Source organism: Phodopus roborovskii, unplaced genomic scaffold (assembly GCF_943737965.1).
Source record: "Phodopus roborovskii unplaced genomic scaffold, PHOROB, whole genome shotgun sequence".
NCBI lineage: Eukaryota > Metazoa > Chordata > Mammalia > Rodentia > Cricetidae > Phodopus > Phodopus roborovskii.
In genome coordinates, this window is record NW_026126433.1 from 24,524,539 (window position 1) to 24,547,712 (window position 23,174).

At 40.0% G+C, this 23,174-nt stretch overlaps 1 protein-coding gene across 1 annotated transcript in view; it reads left to right on the forward strand.

The window, feature by feature from the left end:
* Nucleotides 1-23,174, forward strand: part of Colgalt2 (collagen beta(1-O)galactosyltransferase 2) — a 103,826-nt gene that overhangs the window by 59,846 nt on the left and 20,806 nt on the right. Inside the window, exons 2-6 of the mRNA XM_051185988.1 lie at nucleotides 5,003-5,113; nucleotides 8,392-8,509; nucleotides 10,014-10,148; nucleotides 15,944-16,148; nucleotides 21,607-21,726. Of these exons, the coding sequence (XP_051041945.1) occupies nucleotides 5,003-5,113; nucleotides 8,392-8,509; nucleotides 10,014-10,148; nucleotides 15,944-16,148; nucleotides 21,607-21,726 (689 nt within the window). The remainder of the gene's footprint in view (nucleotides 1-5,002; nucleotides 5,114-8,391; nucleotides 8,510-10,013; nucleotides 10,149-15,943; nucleotides 16,149-21,606; nucleotides 21,727-23,174) is intronic.

Consider the following 23,174-nt stretch of genomic DNA (forward strand, 5'->3'; position numbering starts at 1 on the left):
CATGGCTCCCCTAACATGGAAAAGGGATACCTTGAGAGGTGCTGGGGGTCTCGGTGCTCCTCAGAGGCAAAGAGAAATAATTGTTGCCACCAGACTATCCTGATTGGATTTTTGTCATCTTGACACAGCTGGAGTTATCTAGAAAGAGTAACCTCAATTGAGACAATGCCTCCATCCGATTTCCTATAGGCAAGTGTGTAGGGCATTTTCTTGATAAACGATTTATGTGGGAGAGTCTAGCCTGTTGGGGTACTGTCACCCTTGGTCCTAAGTTGTGTAAGAAAGCAGGTAGAGCAAGTGATGGGAAGCAAGTCAGTAAGCAGTGTTCCTCCAATACTCCTGATTCAATTGCTGCCTACCTCCGGGTTCCTGTCTTGCCTTCCCTCAGTGATGACTTGTGACCTGAGTGTTACAAGCCGGAATAAACCCTTTCCTCCCCAAGCTTCTTTTAGTATTTTCTACAGCAATAGAAATCCAAGACCCTGCTCTTCAAAAAATAAAATAATAATAATAATAACAATAGAAGGAAAGAAATGAATAGAGCTCAAGGTCTGAGCTTCCATATGCTCTATCCTAAGGCATAGAGATTGGGGGTGGTGGTAGGGGGAACAATCATAAATGACCAAGAACCTGGTTTTCCTGCAAGCCCATGTGTCTTAATTTGAGCTGCTGTAACAAAGCATCTTAGATTACGTCATCTGTAAGCAAAAAGACTTAGTTTTGGATCCGGGCAAGTATAAGATCAGGTTGCTGACAGAGATGGTTTCTGATGAAGGCTCCACCTCTGCCTCATAGACGGCAGAGCTTGTTCTGCACCCCAAAATTGCAAGAGGAGACCATAGAGCTCACTTTCCTTCTAAGGCCAGCCCACCCTCATGACAAGTGAGACTGAGTAGCCTCCTAAAGGCCCATCCTCTTACGCTGTCACATCGACCCTAAGTTCCATCTCCTGAAGTTTGAATTCTAGGGGAGCATTTAGATCATGGTAGCATGTTTGTGTTTTTGCTGACAGTATCTGGTTTAGTGGCCACAGATTATTTGTGGGACACATGTCCAGGTGTCCTGCTATCTGTTGCATCATGGTGGGTTTGTGTTGGTGCTTGCTTGGTGTGTTTTTATTTCCCCGACACTGGGTGTTGGGTCCAGAGCCTTGTATATGCTATGGAAGTATTCTACTGTTGAGCTGCATCTCAATCCACATCCTCAGTTTTCTTCACAGTCTCTGAAGGATGCTCCATTACTCCTCTGGGTGCCCTTCCTAGTCTTATAGAGAACAGGATAACAGCATCAAGGCAGTTCTCACTTTCTACGAGGACTTGATGGAACTCTCAAGTTGAGAGAAAAAACCAGAGTACCTCAGCTTCTCCTAAAGGGAATCATGCATCTACTGTGCTGTGCTCACTGGCTTGATGGAAAACACCACAGTTGGACAGATATCTTCGTGCTCAGTTCCTTATGGAGTCTTGTGGCAGAATGTGCCCCTTGCTGGTACATTATTCTGCAGGACTGTGAAAATAAAATGGTTAACAGAAGCCTCATGTTTCCTCCAGGAACCCCTTTGGGCCTTTGGTACCTTTCTCCTGCCCCAGCCCTCTCTGAATAGCCCTGAGCTCTTATTGTGAAACACAGACGCACTTATTAATAAAGAAACTGAGAAGCAGTACATAGACCTGTCTGCTTGGGTGTATTTGGCTAGTACCAAGGGACTAGAGGGGTCTTGGTGGGAGATGAAAGGCTTCCTCTGTGGGCTGGGTGGTCCAGCACCATTCTTCTTCCTCTGGGACTCACTGCTGGGGAGATGGACCCTTCACATCAAAGGTCAGCAGGAAAGGTTCTCCCTCAGCTGCAGCTGGGAAGTTGTTCTTTTCTGCTGAAGCCTGAGAACAAAGAGTGCTCTACCCACCACCAATGAACTGAGGAGAACGTTTCTGGGGAGGATGCTTTAATGCTACACTTCTGTTTTTAATTGCACATGGGTATCTCTGCAGAGTACACACAAGCATTTTTCCACAACAGCAGTGGATATTTAGGTAGATATGGGTATTGTTTCATCTGTAGACTAGAAAGATTTATTTCCTTTAATGCCAAGTTCTTTAAAAGGGACTAAGAAATGCTTCCGTATGCAGGGAGGACAAAGAGAATGTACTGTATGACAAAACAATAACCAAGAAAAATGAGTAAATTTTCTACAGTACTTTAAAAATTAAAAATAACAGATTCTAGTAACTCTGGGCTAATATTGCTGTAGAGGGGTATTGCTTCAATTTATTCTTACTTACAATATTGTGAGTGAAGAATGGTGTGCTGTAAATCTAATTCTGATCCAGAAATGGCTGTATACATTTTACATTTCATTAGACAGTGTCTTCATGTCCTAATGCTCCTTGTGGCTCCCTGTTACACAGGGCAGTGGCAGGCCATTGGCTCTTGGTCAAAGTAGATCTGACTGTGGCTACAGTTCTTGGTAGGAACACAAGCGCTTCCATACCCCTATTCAGAAACAATTCCTACCTCCTCTTGGTTGTTTGTTGCCTCCTCTAATCCGGTCTTTGTCCTAAGTGTTCCTGGTATGGCACTCTACTCCATTCACACAGCACTTCTTCCTCTCCAGGCAACACAATGCCCAGGCGGGGTGAGGGTGGCTATCCTTTCTAGACCTCACAAAGAAAGGAGCTACTTCTAATTACTTGTGAGAAGACACTTGAAAGTACCCCACGGTTGAGCATTGATACTTGTAGCTTTGGGGTGAGGTTTTAAGGCTGCTTTTAATCCAAATATCTATTTTATGAAGTTCATTGTTAAAAAAAAAAAAAAAAACTTGCAAAAAAGAAAACCTCACACACTAAGATAACTAGACCCAAAGTCTGTGTAGCTCAATGAACTTTTAGTCATTTAGAATATATCCATTCTGAAGTGGTGGAGCTTCGCAGTGGATTTTACCTTCACTATCGAATATATGCACTTTCTTTTGCTTCTAACATGGAAATCCCATGACACAGTTAGAACTATTATAAAGCCAATTGGCTTTATAATATAGATCTTTGTGACTTATTCTAATGGTAGCATTAATTAAACTTCTAATAAATAGTATTAGTTAAACTTTTGTTTAACTCCATAATCTCACCTTTTTCAAATTGATTTTTTATTGACATGGTGAGCTTTCCTTTATGCCTCTGTCCTTGAATTATATGTACTTGCTTTTGTGATCTTTTAAGTTGATCACTTGATTAACCTCATTGTAACAGTATTCCAGTTTTAATAATGGGGGTTTATCAAGAAAGAACTCAGAATATTCTTAAACTTACATTGCGAAGCATGGTTAGACTTCTGCAGAATTAAAAGAATTTCTGGACCAAGGTAGTTAATTCTTTTTCTCAAAGAGTAAAATTTTGATGTTCCTTTTCTCTAATTATGAAACTGTAAGAAACTTCTGGAAAACTTGTTGATACTGAACCTGCATTACACTTGCCTTGCACAAAATAAACCAGTAAAGCTAGTTTTTAATTTGTTCAAGTATCTATTTTAAAAAATTTGTTCCAGTATCAGTTGCATGCTTCCATCGTCCCTTTCCCCATACCTATGACTTAAAGTCCCATGCTTTTAATTATTTCATATTTTACAGAAACGTATCCCCTATTGGCTGTGTTTTATCTAGGAACTGCTTTTGTTCTTCTATATTCCTGAATATTCTGTGTCTTAAAGATCTTTTTCATATTACGTTTGGAACAAAATTCCCAAAGAGAATAACAAGAAATCCAGTGGGGAGCAGGCTTAGCAAAACCACATTGCCATACATGGCAGAAGTAAGTACTCTTCCCCTTGCTCCTGTCAGGGCTGTGTCCCCAGGGGCCAGCTGCTGACAGGCTTAGAGTCTCCCTCAGTGGAGGGGCAGCTGAACTGCCAATAAGTCCTAGCCATTTGCTGCCTTTTAAGGATTTCAGATGTGTCTGTCTGCCCATGACTTTTTCTCAGTACCTCTTTTCAGTCTTTGTCCCTCTGTCTCTCCCAGGTCCTACCTTCTTTCCTCTTTTACTTTTATTTAATCCTGAACATATGCAGATAAGCTGCAAACCTCATCTATAGCATGGAACTGGGTTATATTTTGTAATATAACTTGAAAATAGTTTTGGTTTTAGAAGCTATGTAGGCTGACTTACAAAAAAGGATTCATGTATATGTGTTTGTCTGTCTGTCTGAGTGTGTGAACACATGTGTGCTTGCATCTGTGCCCGAATGGAGGCTGGAAGATGATACCCTAACCTTTGGAGCCAGAGTTACAGATGCCTGTGGGATGCTTGGCTTGCTATGTGGTTGCTGGGATCTGAACTCTGGTCCTCATCATTGTGCAGCAAGTGCTGGTAATAGCTGAGCCATCTTTCTGGACCCTGTAAGCCTCCCCCAGCCCCAACTTAAGTGTATATGTTAGTGCAACTTTCTAATTAGAACAGAAATACGTTTGCATATATTATTTGAAGGATTTTACAGATACTCTATTTTGTGTAAGTGATGAGAAAGCTAGTCCCAAATAGGTAAAGCTACCTTAGATTTTGAGTTTTACATTGGGAAATATTGTGATTTCATCTTCACACAAATGACTAAGGCAGTCCTGACTAAATATTTTGCTGTGATCTGAAATGAAAATGGAACTCACGTTTTTCTTAGACAAGGGTGTTAGTAACATTAGAGAGCAGAGCTTCCATTTTAGCAATATTACTCTCTGGGTTAATCCATTTTGCGAGTCCTGCTTTGTGCTCTAACAACATGAAGATGACAAGCAGCACCTCTCACTCAGACTTCCTGTCTAGTGTGGTCCATGAGAATTACTTTATACACAGTTAGTCTACTTCACCTCCCAGAACTCATCATTCTCCTTTTAGTGAATCTGGGGTCTTTGGAATTTTCCTCCCTTTTTTTTTTTTTTTTTTTTTTTTTTGTTTGTTTGTTTGTTTGTTTGTTTTTTTAAATGATGTAACTGAATCATATTATGCTTTTTCTCATTCAGGGCAGCCACTGATCACAATGTGGATAATACAACGGAAATACTCAGGGAGTGGTTGAGAAATGTCCAGAGACAATATCACTATGTGGAGTGGAGGCCTATGGATGAGCCAGAGTGAGTAACAGGAGAAAGCTGCGTAAACCCATCCTCCTCCAGCACTGGCTTTCCAGCCATCTGGGCTTCCGATCCTGAGGGCATGTGGACTTTCATGGCCATCCTTTCTGCATCTGAGTTACAAACTTGGCCTATTCCTCTATTAACAGACCTTCACCACCCCTTCTGCCTCTTTACTCCTGGGCTGCCAGCCAAGCTAAGGTTTTCAACAGCTTATAAATTATGATGATGGTATATATTTTAAACATTGTTTTATTTATTGCTTTTTTTAGTGTGAACTGTTTTATTTTTAAGAAATCATGGTGGACATTTGTATATCTTCCATACAGACCTTACTTTTTAAAGTTATGTCTTGAAGACTATTGCATATCTGTCATTGAGGCACTTACTCACTTTGAACTGCATGGTATCTGTCATATATATCATGATTATTTAGTCAAAGCTCAATGCTGAACATACAGGTCATTTCAGTCTTAACATAGCAATTTCTTAGTCACTTCCATCTCCAAATCATCCCACATATTTATATTAATCTCTATTCTCTTGAAAAGGAACACTAATAGGGAAAATGTCATAGTATATACAGAGAATGTTATGTATGTGGTGATTTTTTTTAGACAGGTTTACAGGGTGGAGTCTAGATTATCCAACAATGTTTGTCTGTCTGCATGCTTGACAGCCAGAGAAACCAGGGTCTTCTCAATCCATAAAGTTGGAAGTGTTAGGACAAGAAAAAATGGACTAGCAGCCCCAGCTGAAGGCCTGGGAACAGCTGGAAAGTAACTGGTTTGCGTCTCCATTGAAAGGTTGAAGGATCCAAAGGCTGAATTAATTAATTCCATGGTGATAGGAGTACAGCTCTTGCTTAGGAACAGTAGAACCTTCCTGTACTCTCTGGCTTCCTCCCTTTCTGACCTTTGATCCCCACGAGCCTTTCATCTGTCACAATGCTGCCCACATTTAAGGTGGATCTTCCCTGACACTTGTGTCTCCAAATGCCACCCATCGCTGGGAATGCACACACAGACACACCTCCAAGTGTACTTTACTAATCCCCTGGGTGCCTCCCAACCCAATCAAGTTGGTCATTAGGATCAACTATTACAGTGGCATATGGCCAAAGAAATCTTCCTGAGATATGGGTGAAATAACTTCATTTCTTTATTACAAAGATTCAAATGGATCTCAAGTCCATACAGAACAAAGTTCAAATACCCGATACATGTATCCAAGATTCCCGTATTTCCTGTTCTTCTGCAAAGAAAATATGCTTTATCCAGAATATCAAGTTTATTTCCAACCCCCAGCTCCTACTGAGGCAGGTGCTGGAAATGCTTTTTCTCTCTTCACAGCCAGCTCTGATCCTGTCACAGACACTAGAGGAAGCAGGGGTTTTGTCAAGTGTGTAGATCTTACTTTTACTTAGATTTCTTATTTTCTTCTTTTTTATTTAAGAATATGTGTGTGTGTGTGTGTGTGTGTGTGTGTGTGTGTGTGTGTGTGTGTATGATGTTCTATTTGTATGTACCAGAAGAGAGCCTCAGAGCCCATCACTAGAGATGGTTGCAGGCCACCAATGTGGTTGCTAGGAATTGAACTCAGGACCTCTGGAAGAGCAGCCAGTGCTTTTAACCACTGAGCCATCTCTCCAGACTTGAATTGCTTATTTTCTATGTTATCCTTTTGATATAATACATTGAGCTACCTTTAAATTAACCACAATTTATTTAAGCTTTTTACAAATTAACTGTGAGCTTTTGTCAGGGGGTGCAATATGCAAAAACTTTGTATTTTCCCTCGTTGCTGTATTTTTAGCAGCAATCAAATCAAAACTTGCTGGATGAACAAATGAGTGAATAGAATAAAAAAATGTATCTAAAACATAAAATTGTAAATGTCCCCAAGGCCACTATGATTTCAACTTTAGGATTTATTGAAGTTGAGTGAGGAAGTAGTCTGAGTTTCTGCACAGGAAAAGCCATTTATTGAAAGCCAGATGTGTATAGTAATAATAACAAATGTTATTGCAGAACAAATGTATTCTTATAAACTCTATTTTATACATATACAAACACATATTGAATACATATGTGTATATATAATATCTATAATCCAAGTCTATGGTCTATATAGTAAGCAAATTTGTCAAACAAGTTTGAACACTATAAAAGATTTTAAACAGTACTTTGGTATTTCTTGTGATGGAATTTAGCCTAACTTTAAAAAATTACACAGCCTAACTTTAAAAAAGTATGTCCCTATTTTGCTTCCCAGATATGTTCTTTGTAGCCAGATTTTTACTTCATTGAGTATATGCCAAGGTCAATATAAAACAAAATACTTCATAAGGCATTATTTTTGGCAATATATTTGGAAAAACAGAAATTTCACTAATTTCCACTGGAACAGTAATTGAGGAAGACATCCCAGAGAATTCCTGGGCTGTATATAGTTTATTAATTATATAACATTATTTGTGTAGCAACAGTCTTAGTGTTTGTGACTTTTTAATCATTAAGGTAAACACACTGCCCACACACTTCCAAGAACTTGAAATGCTGGCCAGCTGGAGTGACAACATCCATAACCATCTCAGCTGAGAGCTTTCAGATGGCATTCACTGAATCTTTGCCTTTATGGCTATTTAAGAGTCTTGGTATAGCCTTCTAATGAATGTCAACAGAAATTCCTAGAACATTATGTGTCTGTTCCATCAGCTCATATAAGACAGATCAATTAAACTTCATTGAATCATTTCCTGAGATTTCAAAGAATAAGATAAACCTTTGATTTCCTTTACCCTGTATTTCCACCTTTATTTGATAAGACATATTAAGTATCTAATAATACAAGCTTTGGGTAGTAACTGCCTCATATGAATTCTGATGGTACCACTTACTGTAACATTAACCACTCTACACCAGTATTATCATCTTTGAAATTGAGAAAACAGAAAGATTACTGCATAAGGCACTTAAATACCACTAAAGAAAAGTCAGGCACAGCAGTGATCATAACTTTATAATTAGAAGGCTGAGGCGATAAGGAGGAGGAGAAGGAGGACAAAGAGAAAGAGAAGACCCACTGATGTTTTTCATATAATGACTATCGATTGTTTATTTTCTCATTGTTCCAGTTTACTTATCTATGATACAGAAATGATGATAATACTAGCCTTCTGGTCCCTAGAGTGATGGAGGAATGAGTCAACACATACAAACACTGATGGCTGGACTACATCCGTGCAGACACTCAATGACTGTCAGTTCTTCTTCTAGGTCTTACCCTGATGAAATCGGACCAAAGCACTGGCCAAGCTCCCGGTTTGCCCATGTCATGAAACTGCGACAGGCAGCCCTTCGAACTGCGAGGGAAAAATGGTCAGACTACATCCTGGTAAAAACAGATGTTTGATTTTTAACAACTGTTCTCCAAGATGTATCCACAACCAAAAATTGGTACCCAGGGAGCAGTCAAAACATGCTTTTGTTTAGGCATGACCTTCCCCATGAAACGCCCAAGGGAAATTTTTGGTGATTTAACATTGCAATACCGGGACTTCATTTCAGATCCCCTTTGGAATGCTTTTTCAGTGAATTATGTGGATGGCAAGGCTTCTGAACTACGTGTTTCATATATCACAGGCATAAGAAACTCTGAATCATTTTAGTAGTTGAAGTCTTAATAAATTTTGTAAGAATTTTAAAGCCAAATAAGAAAATAATTATATAAAATGAGATTGTAACGAACACATCTGAAACTCTGCCCCACCCCCATCCATAAGGCGACTTGGGAAATGTAATCTCCTGTCTGTATCCCTGGACACCACCTGTTATTCACACAGAATTTCTCTCCTTGGGGGGTTCCATCACAGTCCTAAGAGCTCACAGAGGGTTCAAACAAATGCTGGGCTTAGTGACTAGGACTCTATGCACCCTCATCTTCAATGAATCCTCTCAGTAGGAAAGGATGCCTGCTGCATCTGCTGCGGAGGGAGAAAGGAGTGGCCATCCTTTTCCCAGACAGAGGGTTTTTCTCATGAGTTTGTTGAGCACAGTGTGACACTAGAAGTGATGCCAATATTATCGTAGTACAGTGGTAGGTATCCGCCTTTACTAGACTCTGACTCCCATAAGAAAGGAATGTTTCTATCTATGCCGGTCCCTTATCCACTGAAAACTCAGCTTGATAATGTTTCAGAAACATTGTCCATACATGCAACTTTATAGAAAATTTAAATTGTTCTATAATATGTGATATTATATGCAACCACTAAAATGTTATTAAAAATCTACAAATGTTAAACTATAAATTTTTTCCTAAGCAAATTGTTTATAAGCAAAAGTAAGTGTTTCTGATTGTAAATTTCAGTTACATAAAATATATAATCTATTGTCTTGGCTTTATTAAACCAAATGTTTCTTTTAGATGGAATCTGATTCTGTCTCTATACATAAATCAGTGTTGACATGAATTTTCTACTGACAAACATACTTGGCTGCATGGGTTGAGAAAATATAATTTAAACAAAATTTGTTTGTGACATTGCAATAGCTCTGGTGGTCAGTTATGGGCCTTTTTGACACTACCCCTGAGTACTGAGAGTAGGCAACAGGTATATATTCCCATGAGTCCGTAGGAGCTTAGAAACCATTAGCATCTTAAATCACTTACCAATGTGTAAACTGTGTCCTGTTGGTTGTATATGTGCCCAGTGCAGCAACACCAACTCTCATCTTTGAGCTGAACACCAGAAGTTTGACTACATGTACTTGACTGAATGAAAGTTGCCATGCTGCAATGATTCTCACCAAGGAGGGTGAATATAAGAACTCACCCCAGATCTCATATGCTGAGTCATCGAGCCCTGGGTATTGACTTTGTCTTTCTCTTCTCCTAGTTTATAGATGTCGACAATTTCCTGACTAATCCACAGACCCTGACCCTAATGATTGCAGAGAACAGAACCATTGTGGCCCCCATGCTGGAATCCCGGGGCCTGTATTCTAACTTCTGGTGTGGAATCACACCTCAGGCAAGTCTTTTGGTTAACTAACTGAGAAATATGACAAGGCAGAATCAGGTCAATAGTAGCCCCACTTTCTCGTCTCCTTTTTAAAGACACTTGTGTCACAGGGTCACTGAAGAAAAGAGGTAAACCTACATCAAATGCCACAACTCAGTGTGAATTATCAACAAAATATTCTAAAGAGCTAAGTGCTAGAAGCTTCAATTAACCATAAGTATAACAGATTTTGTCTTCTTTTTTATCCAGCTCAGGGATTTATTAGTTTTTTGTTTTTTGTTTTTGTATATTTTTCTTTTATTGCAATTAAAATACAATATAAACGCCCATCAGGAAAAAAAATTAGAAGTACAGAAAGGTATTTTAAAAAGGTATAACAGCCAAAAATATTCATCCCAACACCATAAATAAACACTTGCATTTCTTTAATGACTACACCGTGACCAAAGGCTATCAATAATTGACTTAAACTTCCTTACTTCAACATCCAAGTTGTTTTCAACCATTTTAACAATTATAATTACCATCACCAATGATGCAATATTTTTGCATCTATATATGATTTCCTTAAGATAATTTCTTGGATCTTGTCTTCTATTACTTCCCTATTGCTATGAGGAGACACCATGACCAAGGCAACTTGAAAGAAAGCACTTCATTGGGGGCTTGCTTATGGTTCCAAAGGGTTAGTCCATGGTGGCCAAGGCAGGGAGCATGGCGGCAGGCAGGCATGGTGCTGGAGCAGTAGCTGAAAGCTCATGTGATTGGGGAGACAAGCTTGGCTTGGACTTAAAACCTCAAAGCCTACCCCAGTGACACATCTTCCACAGCAAGACTACACCTCCTAACCCTTCCCAAACAGTGCCACTAACTGGGGACCAAGCATTCAAACATGAGATTATGGAGGCCATTATCATTCAAATGACCACAAATGTGGAATCATTGAGTCAAAGTGTATTATAATGATCTTTGATATATATTGATAAATTTATTTCCATAGAGTTCTCATGATTGAAACTGACATAGAAGCTTGCTTTTCAAAAATTGATGTGAAAAATGTGAATTTCTAATTCTTTTTTTGTAGTAAAACCTTAAATTTTAGATATCTGTTACAGTAAATGCCAAGTGTTTTATTTGAATTCTTATTGAATTAGACAGATAAATTAAACTCACCAGTATACTGTAGCCATATAAGACAAAAATGTAATGAAGAGGGAAATGTGTTCTCATGGCCAGAGAGTTAAGTTTTGCCTCTCTTTTTATGTTTGGTTTGGCTTTAGATAAAGAATGAGGCCTAATAGAATGATAGATAATTAATAACTGGCTTTTGCAGAGAAGCCACTAATTGTCAGCATGTTCTAATTTTTATTATGTAAATACTCCTTTCATATAAAGAACTGCAACATAGCCCCTTGGTGATATAGTTATTAAAAATACATAGCAAGGCAGTAGTCAGGAGGCTGCCAGCAGGAGGATGGAAAATTTCAGGGGCTGGGGCTGGGAAAATGACACTGTTTTTCTTATATGTGCATGAGGACCTGACCATGTAAAACACCAGGCATGGTCTTGTGTGTGACCATAACCCAAGTGCTATTGGGAGTTGACCCAGTAAGATCACGGCAGAATGCCAGTTACCAGCCCAACTCCAGGATCATTAAGATAACCTGTCTTGTTTGTTTGTTTGTTCAAGATGTTCAAGATGTTCACTGTGTAGGTCTGGCTGTCCTGGAACTCACTTTGTAGAGATAACCTGTCTTAAAAGAATAAGGAAGATAATGATTAGACAGGATTCCTAAGATCTTCCTGCTTTCCATATGTGTTCATGGGTGCAAGCATTTCCCCCAAACACATGTGTACATACCACACACACACATGCACACACACACACAATCATGCACATACACAGATACATGTTGTGTAACAAGACGTTTCCTAGGGAGATGCTATACATACATCTATTCACCCCAGATAGGAAACCCATGACAGACCTACAGATACCAATGAAGTCCAACTAGGTGAATTGTAAGTTTTATTGAGATTTCTCATAGGAATATAAGTGAAGGGTTAGTTACAGGAGCAGAAATGACTCATAAACAGCACATCACCAAAGCCCACTCCAGCACAGATGACAGTGCCCAAAGGTTGAAAACCTGGAGCTCACTCTATAGCCTGTAGGCAGCTCAACAGGTTGGAGAGTGTCCCATCCCAGTGAAGCAGTTGGTCTAAACCTCCTGCAGGCAGCTTGGGGAATTTCTGCTTCTTCCAAGCAACTGGAAGTTTGGTCTCAGTGCCTTCTTTGTAGCATGGCTTGTAGAAAGGGGTCTCTGCCTTCCTGGTTCCCCAGCCTTTTTGTCCCAAGAAAGCACACAGAGACTTATATTAATTATAAACTGTTTGGCCAATGGCTTAGGCTTCTTACTGGCTAGCTCTCTCTTAATTATTAACCCATAACTATTAATCTATGTATTTCTACATGGCCTCATCTTACTGGCAAATGCCTGGAGTACTACCTTTCTGATCTTTCTGGTAGCTACATGGTGTCTCTCTCAAGGCTCCTTTCTGCCTTCCTCTCCCCAGAATTATCCTCATCTGGTAGACACATCTATACTTTCTGTGTGGCTACTGGCCAATTGGTGAATCGGTGTTTTATTCATTAACCAATAAGAGAAACATATATAGAGAAGGACAGCCCCCATCACTGGCTAATCTGGGAATTCTCTACAGGATAGAATGTTTCAATCACAGAGGAAACTGATACACAACACACACACACACACACACACACACACACACACACGGGGTGGGGGGTAGGGGAACAGGATGGTGGGATCGAGAGAGGTTCAAGGCCAATAGAGCATGATTGTAAATGTTTATAATCCCAGAATTTGGGAAGAAGGATCAGTAATTTACAGGCATTCTCAACTACATAATGAAGTCAGAGCCTAAGCTACCTCAAATTTTGTCTGAAATAATCAGAACAGAAACATAAAACAAGAATTCAAGACTAATTTAAACTACATTATAACACCTTGTCTCACAAAAACAAGTTCTCACACAAGTGGTAAGGGTTGACATGACTTTTGCTTTTGCATATTTTAATCTACCAACATCTCAAATGGCTTGCAAAACTGCTGAAAATGTAATAACCAGTGGCCCCAATACAGCCCTAGACCAGGAACTCATCTTTTGTTGCAATTATAGTCCTTGTTTCTAAGGGATTTTGAATGATTCTTACCATCCAGTTGTCTTTGAGGGAGACAACAGGTTGATGTGTAGAACATTTATTCAGTTCTTTGGAGAAAACATTGTATTAAGTTAGCATAAATTCTCCACTAACAATCTGCAATGTTGCACGTGCAGGGCCACCTGAGGCTTGTTTTGAGTGAGTTCTGTTTTGCCACCAGCAACAGCATTGAGAGGAGGTTATCCCAGCAACTGCAGCTTCCAAGTTTCTGTTAATTCCTTATTAAAAGCGAGTAGGAGGAAAGTGCTCATTTATTTTGCAGAGCAAAACTCAACCTGGGCCAATTAGAGTCATCCTCCTCTATTTTTGGCTTTCTTCCACCCTAGTCTGTTTTCAACTTAGACAGGAATGGAAATGGCCAATGACTTCATAAGCTCAAGGCATAAGCTTTCCAGAGCTTTTAAACACATCCAAAACAAAGTCATCTTGGCATTGCCTTTCTAATGAGCAGCACCTATTATCACTAAACTTCCATTCTTTTGAAAGAATGATACAACTATTGTATCCACCTCTCTTTGGGAAGCATGTCAATTCTTTTTTCTCTGCTGCCTACCATCTCTCTGAGGACATCCAATGGTTCATCATCCTCCAAAAACTTTCAAGTTTCTTATCCTAAGGATATCACTCCTAACCATATTAGCTTGAGTCTGTAGGGAGCCCTTTGAAAAACCAATGTTCCCACTATCCCTTAAAGAGCTCCCATAGGCTGGGGCATTAGAGGAAGTCAATGCACTAAGGTCAAATAGCTAGGAGGTAGTTACGATGACTGAAAGACTCACATCTTCCAAGTCTGGGGTTATGGTCCTTCAACCTTGTTGTACAGGGTGGTGGTGTTAGTAGTAACTCTTCTACACACTGAAAGGAGTATCACAGAAGTAGAAGGAGATGCAGTGCCTGTTGGATGGTGCTGACATCACAACCAGAAATGCACCATATAGGAGCAGGAGTGCCTAAAGAATACTTAGAAACTTGAGTATCCAGTGAGCATTGCATGCCTCATAGTGGTTGTCTTGTGGAACTTCCCAGTCATCCCACTGAGCTTCCATCTCCTACTACATGTTTTGTAAATGCCTTTCAAAGCTTCTGCATACTTTAAAGTCTATTTTAGTGAGATGCATTGTCCGTCTTCCTGGAATGTTTCCAGGAATACCATTGGAGTAGATGTCCTCTGCAAGATTCTACACCCCACATGAGATAGTCCTGTACCATCTCATTTATTAACTCTCCATCATTTCTCTCAATGCCTAGATTACAGCAGGCATTCCATGGGGATTTGTTGAATGAAATTAAATTTGGATGGGAAACAAATTGAGACACACCAAAGTTATTGAAAACCACAAAGTGAGAAGGTAGATTGTCCAGTACTCTCATACAGGAGGAAGTGTTAAAACAGGGGTGAGGGGAATTTCCCCAAAAGTGTCAAGAAGTTGAAATTACACTGAAATACCAAGCCATAAACTGTACTGAAAAAAAAATCCCAATATATAATGTGGAAATAATGTTTGTTTCAAAAACATTGGCCAAGTGTAACATAATCATTTCAATGCTAGCTAATAATGGTTGATGCTTTTTTTAAAGCAATTTTTTATTTTAAGTGCATTGCATTTATGTCTTACCTATATTTCTTTGTGAGGATGTTAGATCTCCTGAAGTTACAGACAGTTGTGAGCTGCCATGTGGATGCTGGTTATTGACCCTGGGTCATCTGGAAGAGGAGCCAGTGCTCTTTAACCACTGAACCATCTCTGAAGTCCCAGTTAATGCTTTTTTAATGTTAGATATTATTCTAAGTATCTTATAGTTTCACCTTGCTTAATTGTGTAGGGGAAAAAACCCTTTGGAGTTTCAGAGCTGGGGAAAAGGCTTTGCAAGGTTGAGATACCTATAAACAATAAGGAACTGTCCATACTTTTCTTCTCTGTCCCCTTTTGCATTAATATTAATTCTCCATATTTAATCATAGGCCTAATGCACTTCACTTTGTGAAATTATTAAATCAACAGAAATGAGATAAAAATGGTTCCTGACATCAAAACTCCTCTGTGTTGTAAATGCAGATTCATTTTTAGAGCTCATTTAGAAATTCAGACCCCCTGAACATGGGTCTTAATTAGAAGGCCTGGGCAGTTTAAGGGACCTCTGACAATGGAACCAGGATGTATCCCTGGTGCACAGAAGGACTTTGGGAGCACATTCCCCATGGAGGGATACTCCCTTAACCTAGAGGCAGGAGGGAGGGCCTAGACCCTACTCCAAATGATTTAACAGATTTTGTTGATCCCTCCTGGAAGGCATCACCCTCCCTGTGGAGTGGAGGGGGGAATAGGAGGGAGGGTGGTCGGGGGATCATGGGAGTGTGGGAGAGAGGGAGAGAGGAAGAGAGAGAGGGAGGGAGGAACCTAGGATTGATATGTAAAATAAGAAAAATAAATAATAAAAAAGGGGGGGAGAGAAATTCTTAGTTCAGGATAAGGAGAGAGGAGGTAGTCTGGAGATTTCTGGTGACCTGTGATGGCAGATGACTGAATGATGAGGCCTCCATCTATTTGCTTTCTTCCAGGGCTTCTATAAGCGGACACCCAACTACCTTCAGATTAGAGAGTGGAAGAGGATGGGCTGCTTCCCAGTCCCCATGGTCCACTCCACCTTCCTGATTGACCTCAGGAAAGAGGCCTCCAATAATCTGGCTTTCTACCCCCCACACCAGGACTACACCTGGACCTTTGATGACATCATTGTTTTTGCCTTCTCCAGCAGGCAAGCAGGTACTCTTTGTGCTTGGCTGTAGGCTGCCATAGAAACACTGCAAAAGGCATGCTCCTGTGTCCTGTGCATATTTAAAAGCACCAATTTCAAGTCTGTGAGAGTCGATGCACTATTTGTACTAACCAGGCCATAATCCTCTGTGTTGCTGGCCCCGAGTGCCAAAGATCAAGACCACGGGCTGGCTCCACACAGGATTCCACTCCCTTCTGGGAAGAATCTGAGTTGATGGGGAGACAGTGATAATGAGAGTCTCATAAAGCTCACTGACTCTATAGAGCTAATGGTATTGCTTTTGCTAATTACAAGAATTCTATTATTAAACTGGACTCTAGAACAATACTGGTGAAGTCTCCAGGCTTCACAAATGGAACTATTTCTTCTCAGAAATAATCTGTGCCACTGTAGTGGATCTGTCCCACAGTTCCATGCAGCCCAGATTCCTTCTTCACTATCTTTTCATAATTTAGTAATTATGTAGGATTTAGTATTATTTAGTAATTATTTAGTAATTACTAAATTAGTAATTATTTAGTAATTTAGTAGGATCCAAGATACCTCAGCCCTACACATTAAGGCAGAAACTGGACTATAGGACTCTGCCCCTATCAGAGTGCAGTCCAGAAGTTGAACATAGTAAGTACTTCCATGCATGTCTTCCTTAGCCAGAACTTAGCAAGAGGTCTCTTCCTAACTGGGAGGGAGGCTCAGAATGACACATTCATTCTGTGTGGTCATAAATCCCACTCTCTCACTCTCGGGAACAGATATTGGAGGTAGTAAGCGGTCCCAGCCTCCATCTCAGTGGAAGGAGATGCAAAGCCAGACTTTAAGTACCTGGTGAGTCATCATGGCCACTGGATTTTGTGGGCTTCTTGACAAAGCCAAACCAATAGGAAGGAAAGGTGTTTTGTTTTTATTTCTCTCTCTCTCTTTTTTTTCCTTCTCCCATTCCCTGGGGGAGACTAATTCACAAAACCAGTTCAGGAAGATTCCTGGCTTTACTAAGGTACTTTCTTAAGTAACTCAAGCCTTCCTGACAGCAGCCAGAGGCCTGTTAGAATGTGCTGTTTAGCCTCTAACAAAATGAGTTTAGAAAACAAGAAGATGGTGAAATAAACTCATGATGGCTACCTAAGTTATGGTGAAAACAATTTTGCAAAGATTCAGGGCATCTAGGGAGATTGCTGGAAGATGAGAATGTCAATACAGATCCAAGCTACAAGATACACAAGACATAGATGTCCCACTCACTAGTGTACATTTGAGAAGAAAGAGGATAAAGAGGATATTTTGTAGAAATGGTAAGGCTGGTTTTCCTGTTTGGTAGGATAATTCAGACTGCTTGGCCAGATGTACACATTCAAGGAGCCTTATGTTAAGCAAAGGGCACTTCTTGTCTTGTCTGGAAATCTGACCAAAGGCAGAAGCAAACTTAGTCCCAAGTTGATGGCTGTGACAGCTCTGAGATTAGAGTGTATCAGAAGATTTAAAGACAGATATCTTGGAATCTTCTAATATGCTGATAAATATTAATTCTCTCAGAGTTTGAGAAGTAAATAATTAATTTTCAGTTTTATTAGTGATATCTTTATCTTTCACATACACAGAGAGAGAGAGAGAGAGAGAGAGGGAGAGAGAATTACTGTTTGATATAGGAAAACTTTATATTGATCTTATGTTTTATGGTTATAATAAAAACCTGCACCATCTTTTAAAAGATTTATTTTTATTTACATGCATTTGTGAGTGCTTATATGTATGCCCTAACATGGAAATGTGTCCATGTTAATGGAAGCTCCGACTTCTCCAGGGCCAGAAACAGAGGCAGAACCTTCTTGTTCCAGCAAGTTCTGCCAAACCTTTGCTTCAGAGTTTGAAACAAGGAGAAGTGAGCTCTTATGATTATGAAGCTTGTCAGTGCCCAACAGATCTCTTTTTATACCCACTGCACAATATATCATTGTGACCCAGGGACTAAATGATGATATGTCTATTTTAAACTAACATCGAAGAAAATGGATGCAGACTATACTGGGACTTTTTAATCTTTGCTGTTTGAATGGCTGGTTTGCCAGGACATTATGCAGACTCCCTAGACATCTTCCTGGGATATTGAAAGCAGATATAGATGCCCAAAGCTGTTGGTAAATTATCTGAGGGAAGCTAGAGGTGGAAAAGGAAAGAGGCCCTACAATTTTGTCTGGCATTTTATTAGAGTTTATAATTGTTGGAGAGTTCAGAGCCTTAGCTGTGGAGACATAACTAGACATGTATGAACTAGTAGACTAGTATGAACACTGAGGACCAGATAAACGGTGCTGACACAAACAGGGAAAAAGAGAATTACTGAAGGCTACAGCCTGGCAGCTGTGAATTCTAAGTTCATATTTCAATAATGTTTCCATATTTCATTGACCTTTTCAGAAGAAGGACGAATGAACCTGGGAGATAGATACCTGTAGCCCCTGGCACAGCTCAAGACTCTCCCTTTCTTCATTGGGTTCAAATTAAAATACTTCTCTCTCCCTTGAGAGAGAGCTGGTATTCTTTTCACTGTTCCAAAATTCTCTGTATGTGTGTTATCCATCAGGACATAATTTTTTAAATGGGCCAAAAAGAGCAAATTGTCTTTCTGTCCCAGGCAGGACCATGAGGGAGGGTCATAGACAAGTCTTAGTGACAATAGTGAAGCCATGGACAAGAATTTAGTTCCCATGTAGCTAGGGATCAGACTTCTGTACTAGCCAGGCATCTTCCAAATAATCCACTGTGAGCCAAATAAATGTGTGGAGGGTAGGCTGGTCTACCTCTGGGACATCAGTGGTGGCAGTCATAAGTGCATTCTGGTGCAGGGATGGCAGTCCCGGGGTTATCAGCCTGACACTAAGCTGTAAGCTCCAGGTGGAAAGAGAGAAAAGTTGGAACCAGCCCTTAGGGACAAAGATTTGATACTATTGACTTACTGTGTAGCCAATCACAGCCTGAATCCAATTTTTCATCGCAGGGAAAGAAATTATCAGTCTTTATTATTCAGGTATGTGTGGCTTAGGAAAGTGTTTGGTGTCTTCCTAAGGATAACAAAGCACTTTCCTCACAACACTTGCCTCTCCTTCCCAAAGATTCACCAGAAACTGTTACTACAAAATACTCTCAGAGACTTTATCTAATTGTCAGGGTATCTCCTTATATTTATATCATATTATTCATGAACATACTTGAAAGAGTCCAGTGACCTATGATTTATTAAAATGAGTACCCCAGTATGCCACTCCTAAAGATAGGCACAGAAGTGTAGTTTGTATGTCATTGATCCTAAGTAGCACGTACCCTTCTTTTCTTTCTTTTAGCCTTCCCCCCCCCCCAAATCAACCCTTCATTATAGACCATGGTAAGTTTGCTCACTTGCCTTTGGCACAGTCTTCCTTATCACCTTGTCCTCTCCATGTAATTAATATGCTGAGTGTTGTGGGTGGGTAAGTGGTTTAGTAGTTAGGAACATATGCTGCTCTGAACAGGACTTGGGTTTGGTCCCCAACACCCACACAGTGTCTCCCAACTGCATGTACTTCCCATTCCAGGGTATCTAGGCCAGCTTCTGACCTCTTTCGATACTACACACATGCGTGGCACACAAACATACATATAAGCACTCACAAATGCATGTAAATAAAAATAAATCTTTTAAAATATGGTGCAGGTTTTTATTATAACCATAAAACATAAGATCAGTATAAAGTTTTCCTATATCAAACTTAGTAATTCTCTCTCTCTTTCTCTCTCTCTCTCCCTCTCTCTCTCTCTCTGTGTGTGTGTATGTGAAAGAGAAAGATATCACTAATAAAACTGAAAATTAGTTATTTACTTCTCAAACTCTGAGAGAATTTATATTTATCAGCATATTAGAAGATTCCAAGATGTCTGTCTTTATATCTTCTGATACACTCTAATCTCAGAGCTGTCACAGCCATCAACTTGGGACTAAGTTTGCTTCTGCCTTGCATCACCTTTCTTGTGTCTTGAGTCTTTCCTTCTCCTTCTTCTTACGCACCTCCTCTTTTCCTCTTTCCTCATCATCTAGTAACTTGCTGAGAAAGTGTGATGGGAGGTAAATATTTTATAGACTTGCATTTCATGCCTGAAAGTGCCTTTCTTGTACCCACTCACCTGATGGATAGTTGGGCTAGGTATCATATCCCCTTTGTATGGAAGCCTTGGACATTAAATGGTAAAAGGGGGTTTGTCTAACTAGAATAGAGAGGCAGCCTAAACATTGAGTCTTCTTTTTCTACTTTCTTTGTTCATTACAACTTTGTAAAATGTCACATTCTGGTTTGTAATTCCCAGAAACATTCATGTGAGCAAATAACACAGCTAGTGAGTTTGACTGAAGAAGGCAGCAGAGATAACAGCACCTAGTGACACCAACCAGAATCAGGAAAGGTAGAGGACAAAAGCCCCTTTCTTTCCTTGTTCCTCTCCGTTAATCCTGTAAGACAGCTTCACCTGGCTTGGCAGGTGATGTAGCTGACTGCTGGAAATTTCATCTGCCCCAAATAAAGATGTCACAACGTGGGTAATTTCCTCAGGAAAACAGCAATGATTATGGCAATTAACAAGTCAGAGGTTTGGGTGCATAGTTTGAAGTTTGGCAGGTTTGTCCTTGTAACTAAGTAAGCTGGTTCCACTGCTGGAACTATAACACCATCTTGAGTCCTCATTCCTAACTGTCTGGATGAACAGAGGCTCTTTTTCATTCTCCAAGTTCACTGGTGGGGGCTGTGAATTAGAACTGAATAAGAGAACGATGACATTGCTGGCACTGCCACACCGCAGGTTCTTAACAGGGTTTGATAGAAAGGACTATTTTTATCCCTTTATGGACTTACTTTTGAGAATTTTGTTCATTGGTCACTCCAAATCCTTGCCAGCCACTGGGGGGAAAAAGAAAACCAAGAAGAATGAAGGGAAATTATAAATTTCCTTTGTATCTTTTAAATGTTTTGTTTTTGTGTGCTTGGATTTAGCATTAATAATCTATCAGCTTTATAGGATCACCCTGAGTGCTTTCATGTCAATATGGATGTCATTCCTCATCTTCTTATCATTTCCTGTAAATGGATTAGACTGTTCCGTTCTACTCTTGGGAATGGCAAACACTTCTTCCTGTCTGATTCCATGCCTTTACTGTGTTCATTTCAGGCCACAAACAAGCTTTTTCTTCAGAAAGAAAAATAGATTTCCTCTGGACTGAAGGATGGCCCCTGGTTTTGGAAGAACCCTCAATTCTGTGTTTTAATTTTTTAATAAAAGAATATTGTAAAGCTCTATAGTCAGTTCCCCAAACAAGCCATTTGTTCAGCTTCAGGGTTGAACTCTGTGTCAGCCACAGTCCAGTCTCCCTCTCTTACTAAGAAGTGTGGTTTTTGGTTGGTTGACTTTGTTCTCTCAAATCTTCAGGCATCCAGATGTACCTATGCAACAAAGAGCACTATGGCTACCTGCCCATCCCTCTGAAGCCCCATCAGACGCTGCAGGAAGACATCGAGAACCTCATCCATGTGCAGATAGAAGCAATGAGTGAGTGACTGGGGATCCAGGGCTGTAAAATCTCTAACTAGAGGTGAATGAGGCATCAAACCACACAGGATATTCAGGAGGCAGTAGAACCCAGCTACTGGGAGAGTTACTGGGAAATAATGATTGAAGCATTGGAGCACGTAATCTTCAATGAATAGATGTGGAACCCATACCTGTGATAAGATTCACTCCACAAAGGTACCAGGAAGTCCAAACATTTCATAGCCAACCCTCTGTTTTCAGAGGACTGCAGTTTAATTGGGGAGACAGGACTAATACCAAAAAACACACCAGCAGTACAGTGTGCTATGAATGGGACCAATTTAGAATAAAGTTACTGTGGCCTGTGTGGTCATGCTCAGCCCGGATGCTTCTTCAGGCCATATCGGGAGAAGTGGGTAAGCCAAACAAGAGGACTGATATGGTCAGGACACTACAAGGTAAGGGAAGAGACTGAGCCGATAAGGAATTTCCATCCAGGAAGAAAGTGGGCTAAAATATTAGGAGTAAAGTTTAAGAAGTTGAAGTTACTTGACTGAATTGGTCCTTAATCAGACTGTCCAGAAAAAGGATTATCCATCCTAAAAACCCAATGAAGGCTTTAGGGGGAATAAAAGGTCAGGCTAGAAATATTTACTCAACACATGCACGGTTTCCCATAATAATTAAATACAGCAATGAACAAAACAAGCAAAACCTTGCCATCAAGAACTTATATTCTATCAGAGAGATAGGTAATATATCAAGGAAGCAGTTACATGAATCTTTGGAGGAAGAATTTCAAGCAAAAAGAACAATACATATAAGGACCACTAGAGATGAGAAATCTTGGGAGAGTTCCAGGGCCAGAGGCCAACGTGGTGGGGAATGAACGGCTGGGTAGAGAGAGATGAAGTCATGGATGGATAAAGAACACACTGGCCATGGCAAAGAATTCAGATTTTATCCTAAGCAACATGAGCCCATAGGGTGGTGTGATGTGATTTATGTATTTAGAAGATCACTTAAGCTGTGGTGTGGATATTAGAGTGTAAGGGATTAATACATTTATCCTGCTGAGAGAGAGATGTTAGTGGATGAGATTTGAGCTGTAGCAAGGAGGTAATGAGGAACAGACAGGTTTAAGGTCCATGTTAATAGCAGAACCCATTGTATTTATAGAGGCTTGGAGGCAGTCCATAAAGCAAACAGGGAATTAAGAACAATTCCAATATTTTGGTTCATACAACTTACTGAGTCAAAAAGGCTTTACTTCATCATGTATTCTTGAAGTATTTATTGTATGTCTGAATAGAGAGGCAAGGAGATGAGTGGATGTATGGCTCTGTGGGATCAGGGAAGAGATTTCCATTGTGAGAGACATTTGAGAGTCATTAGCACCACAAGGATATTTGAAGCCAAGGAACAGTGTGACCTCATGTAGTAAAACAAAGGAGGACAGATCCCCA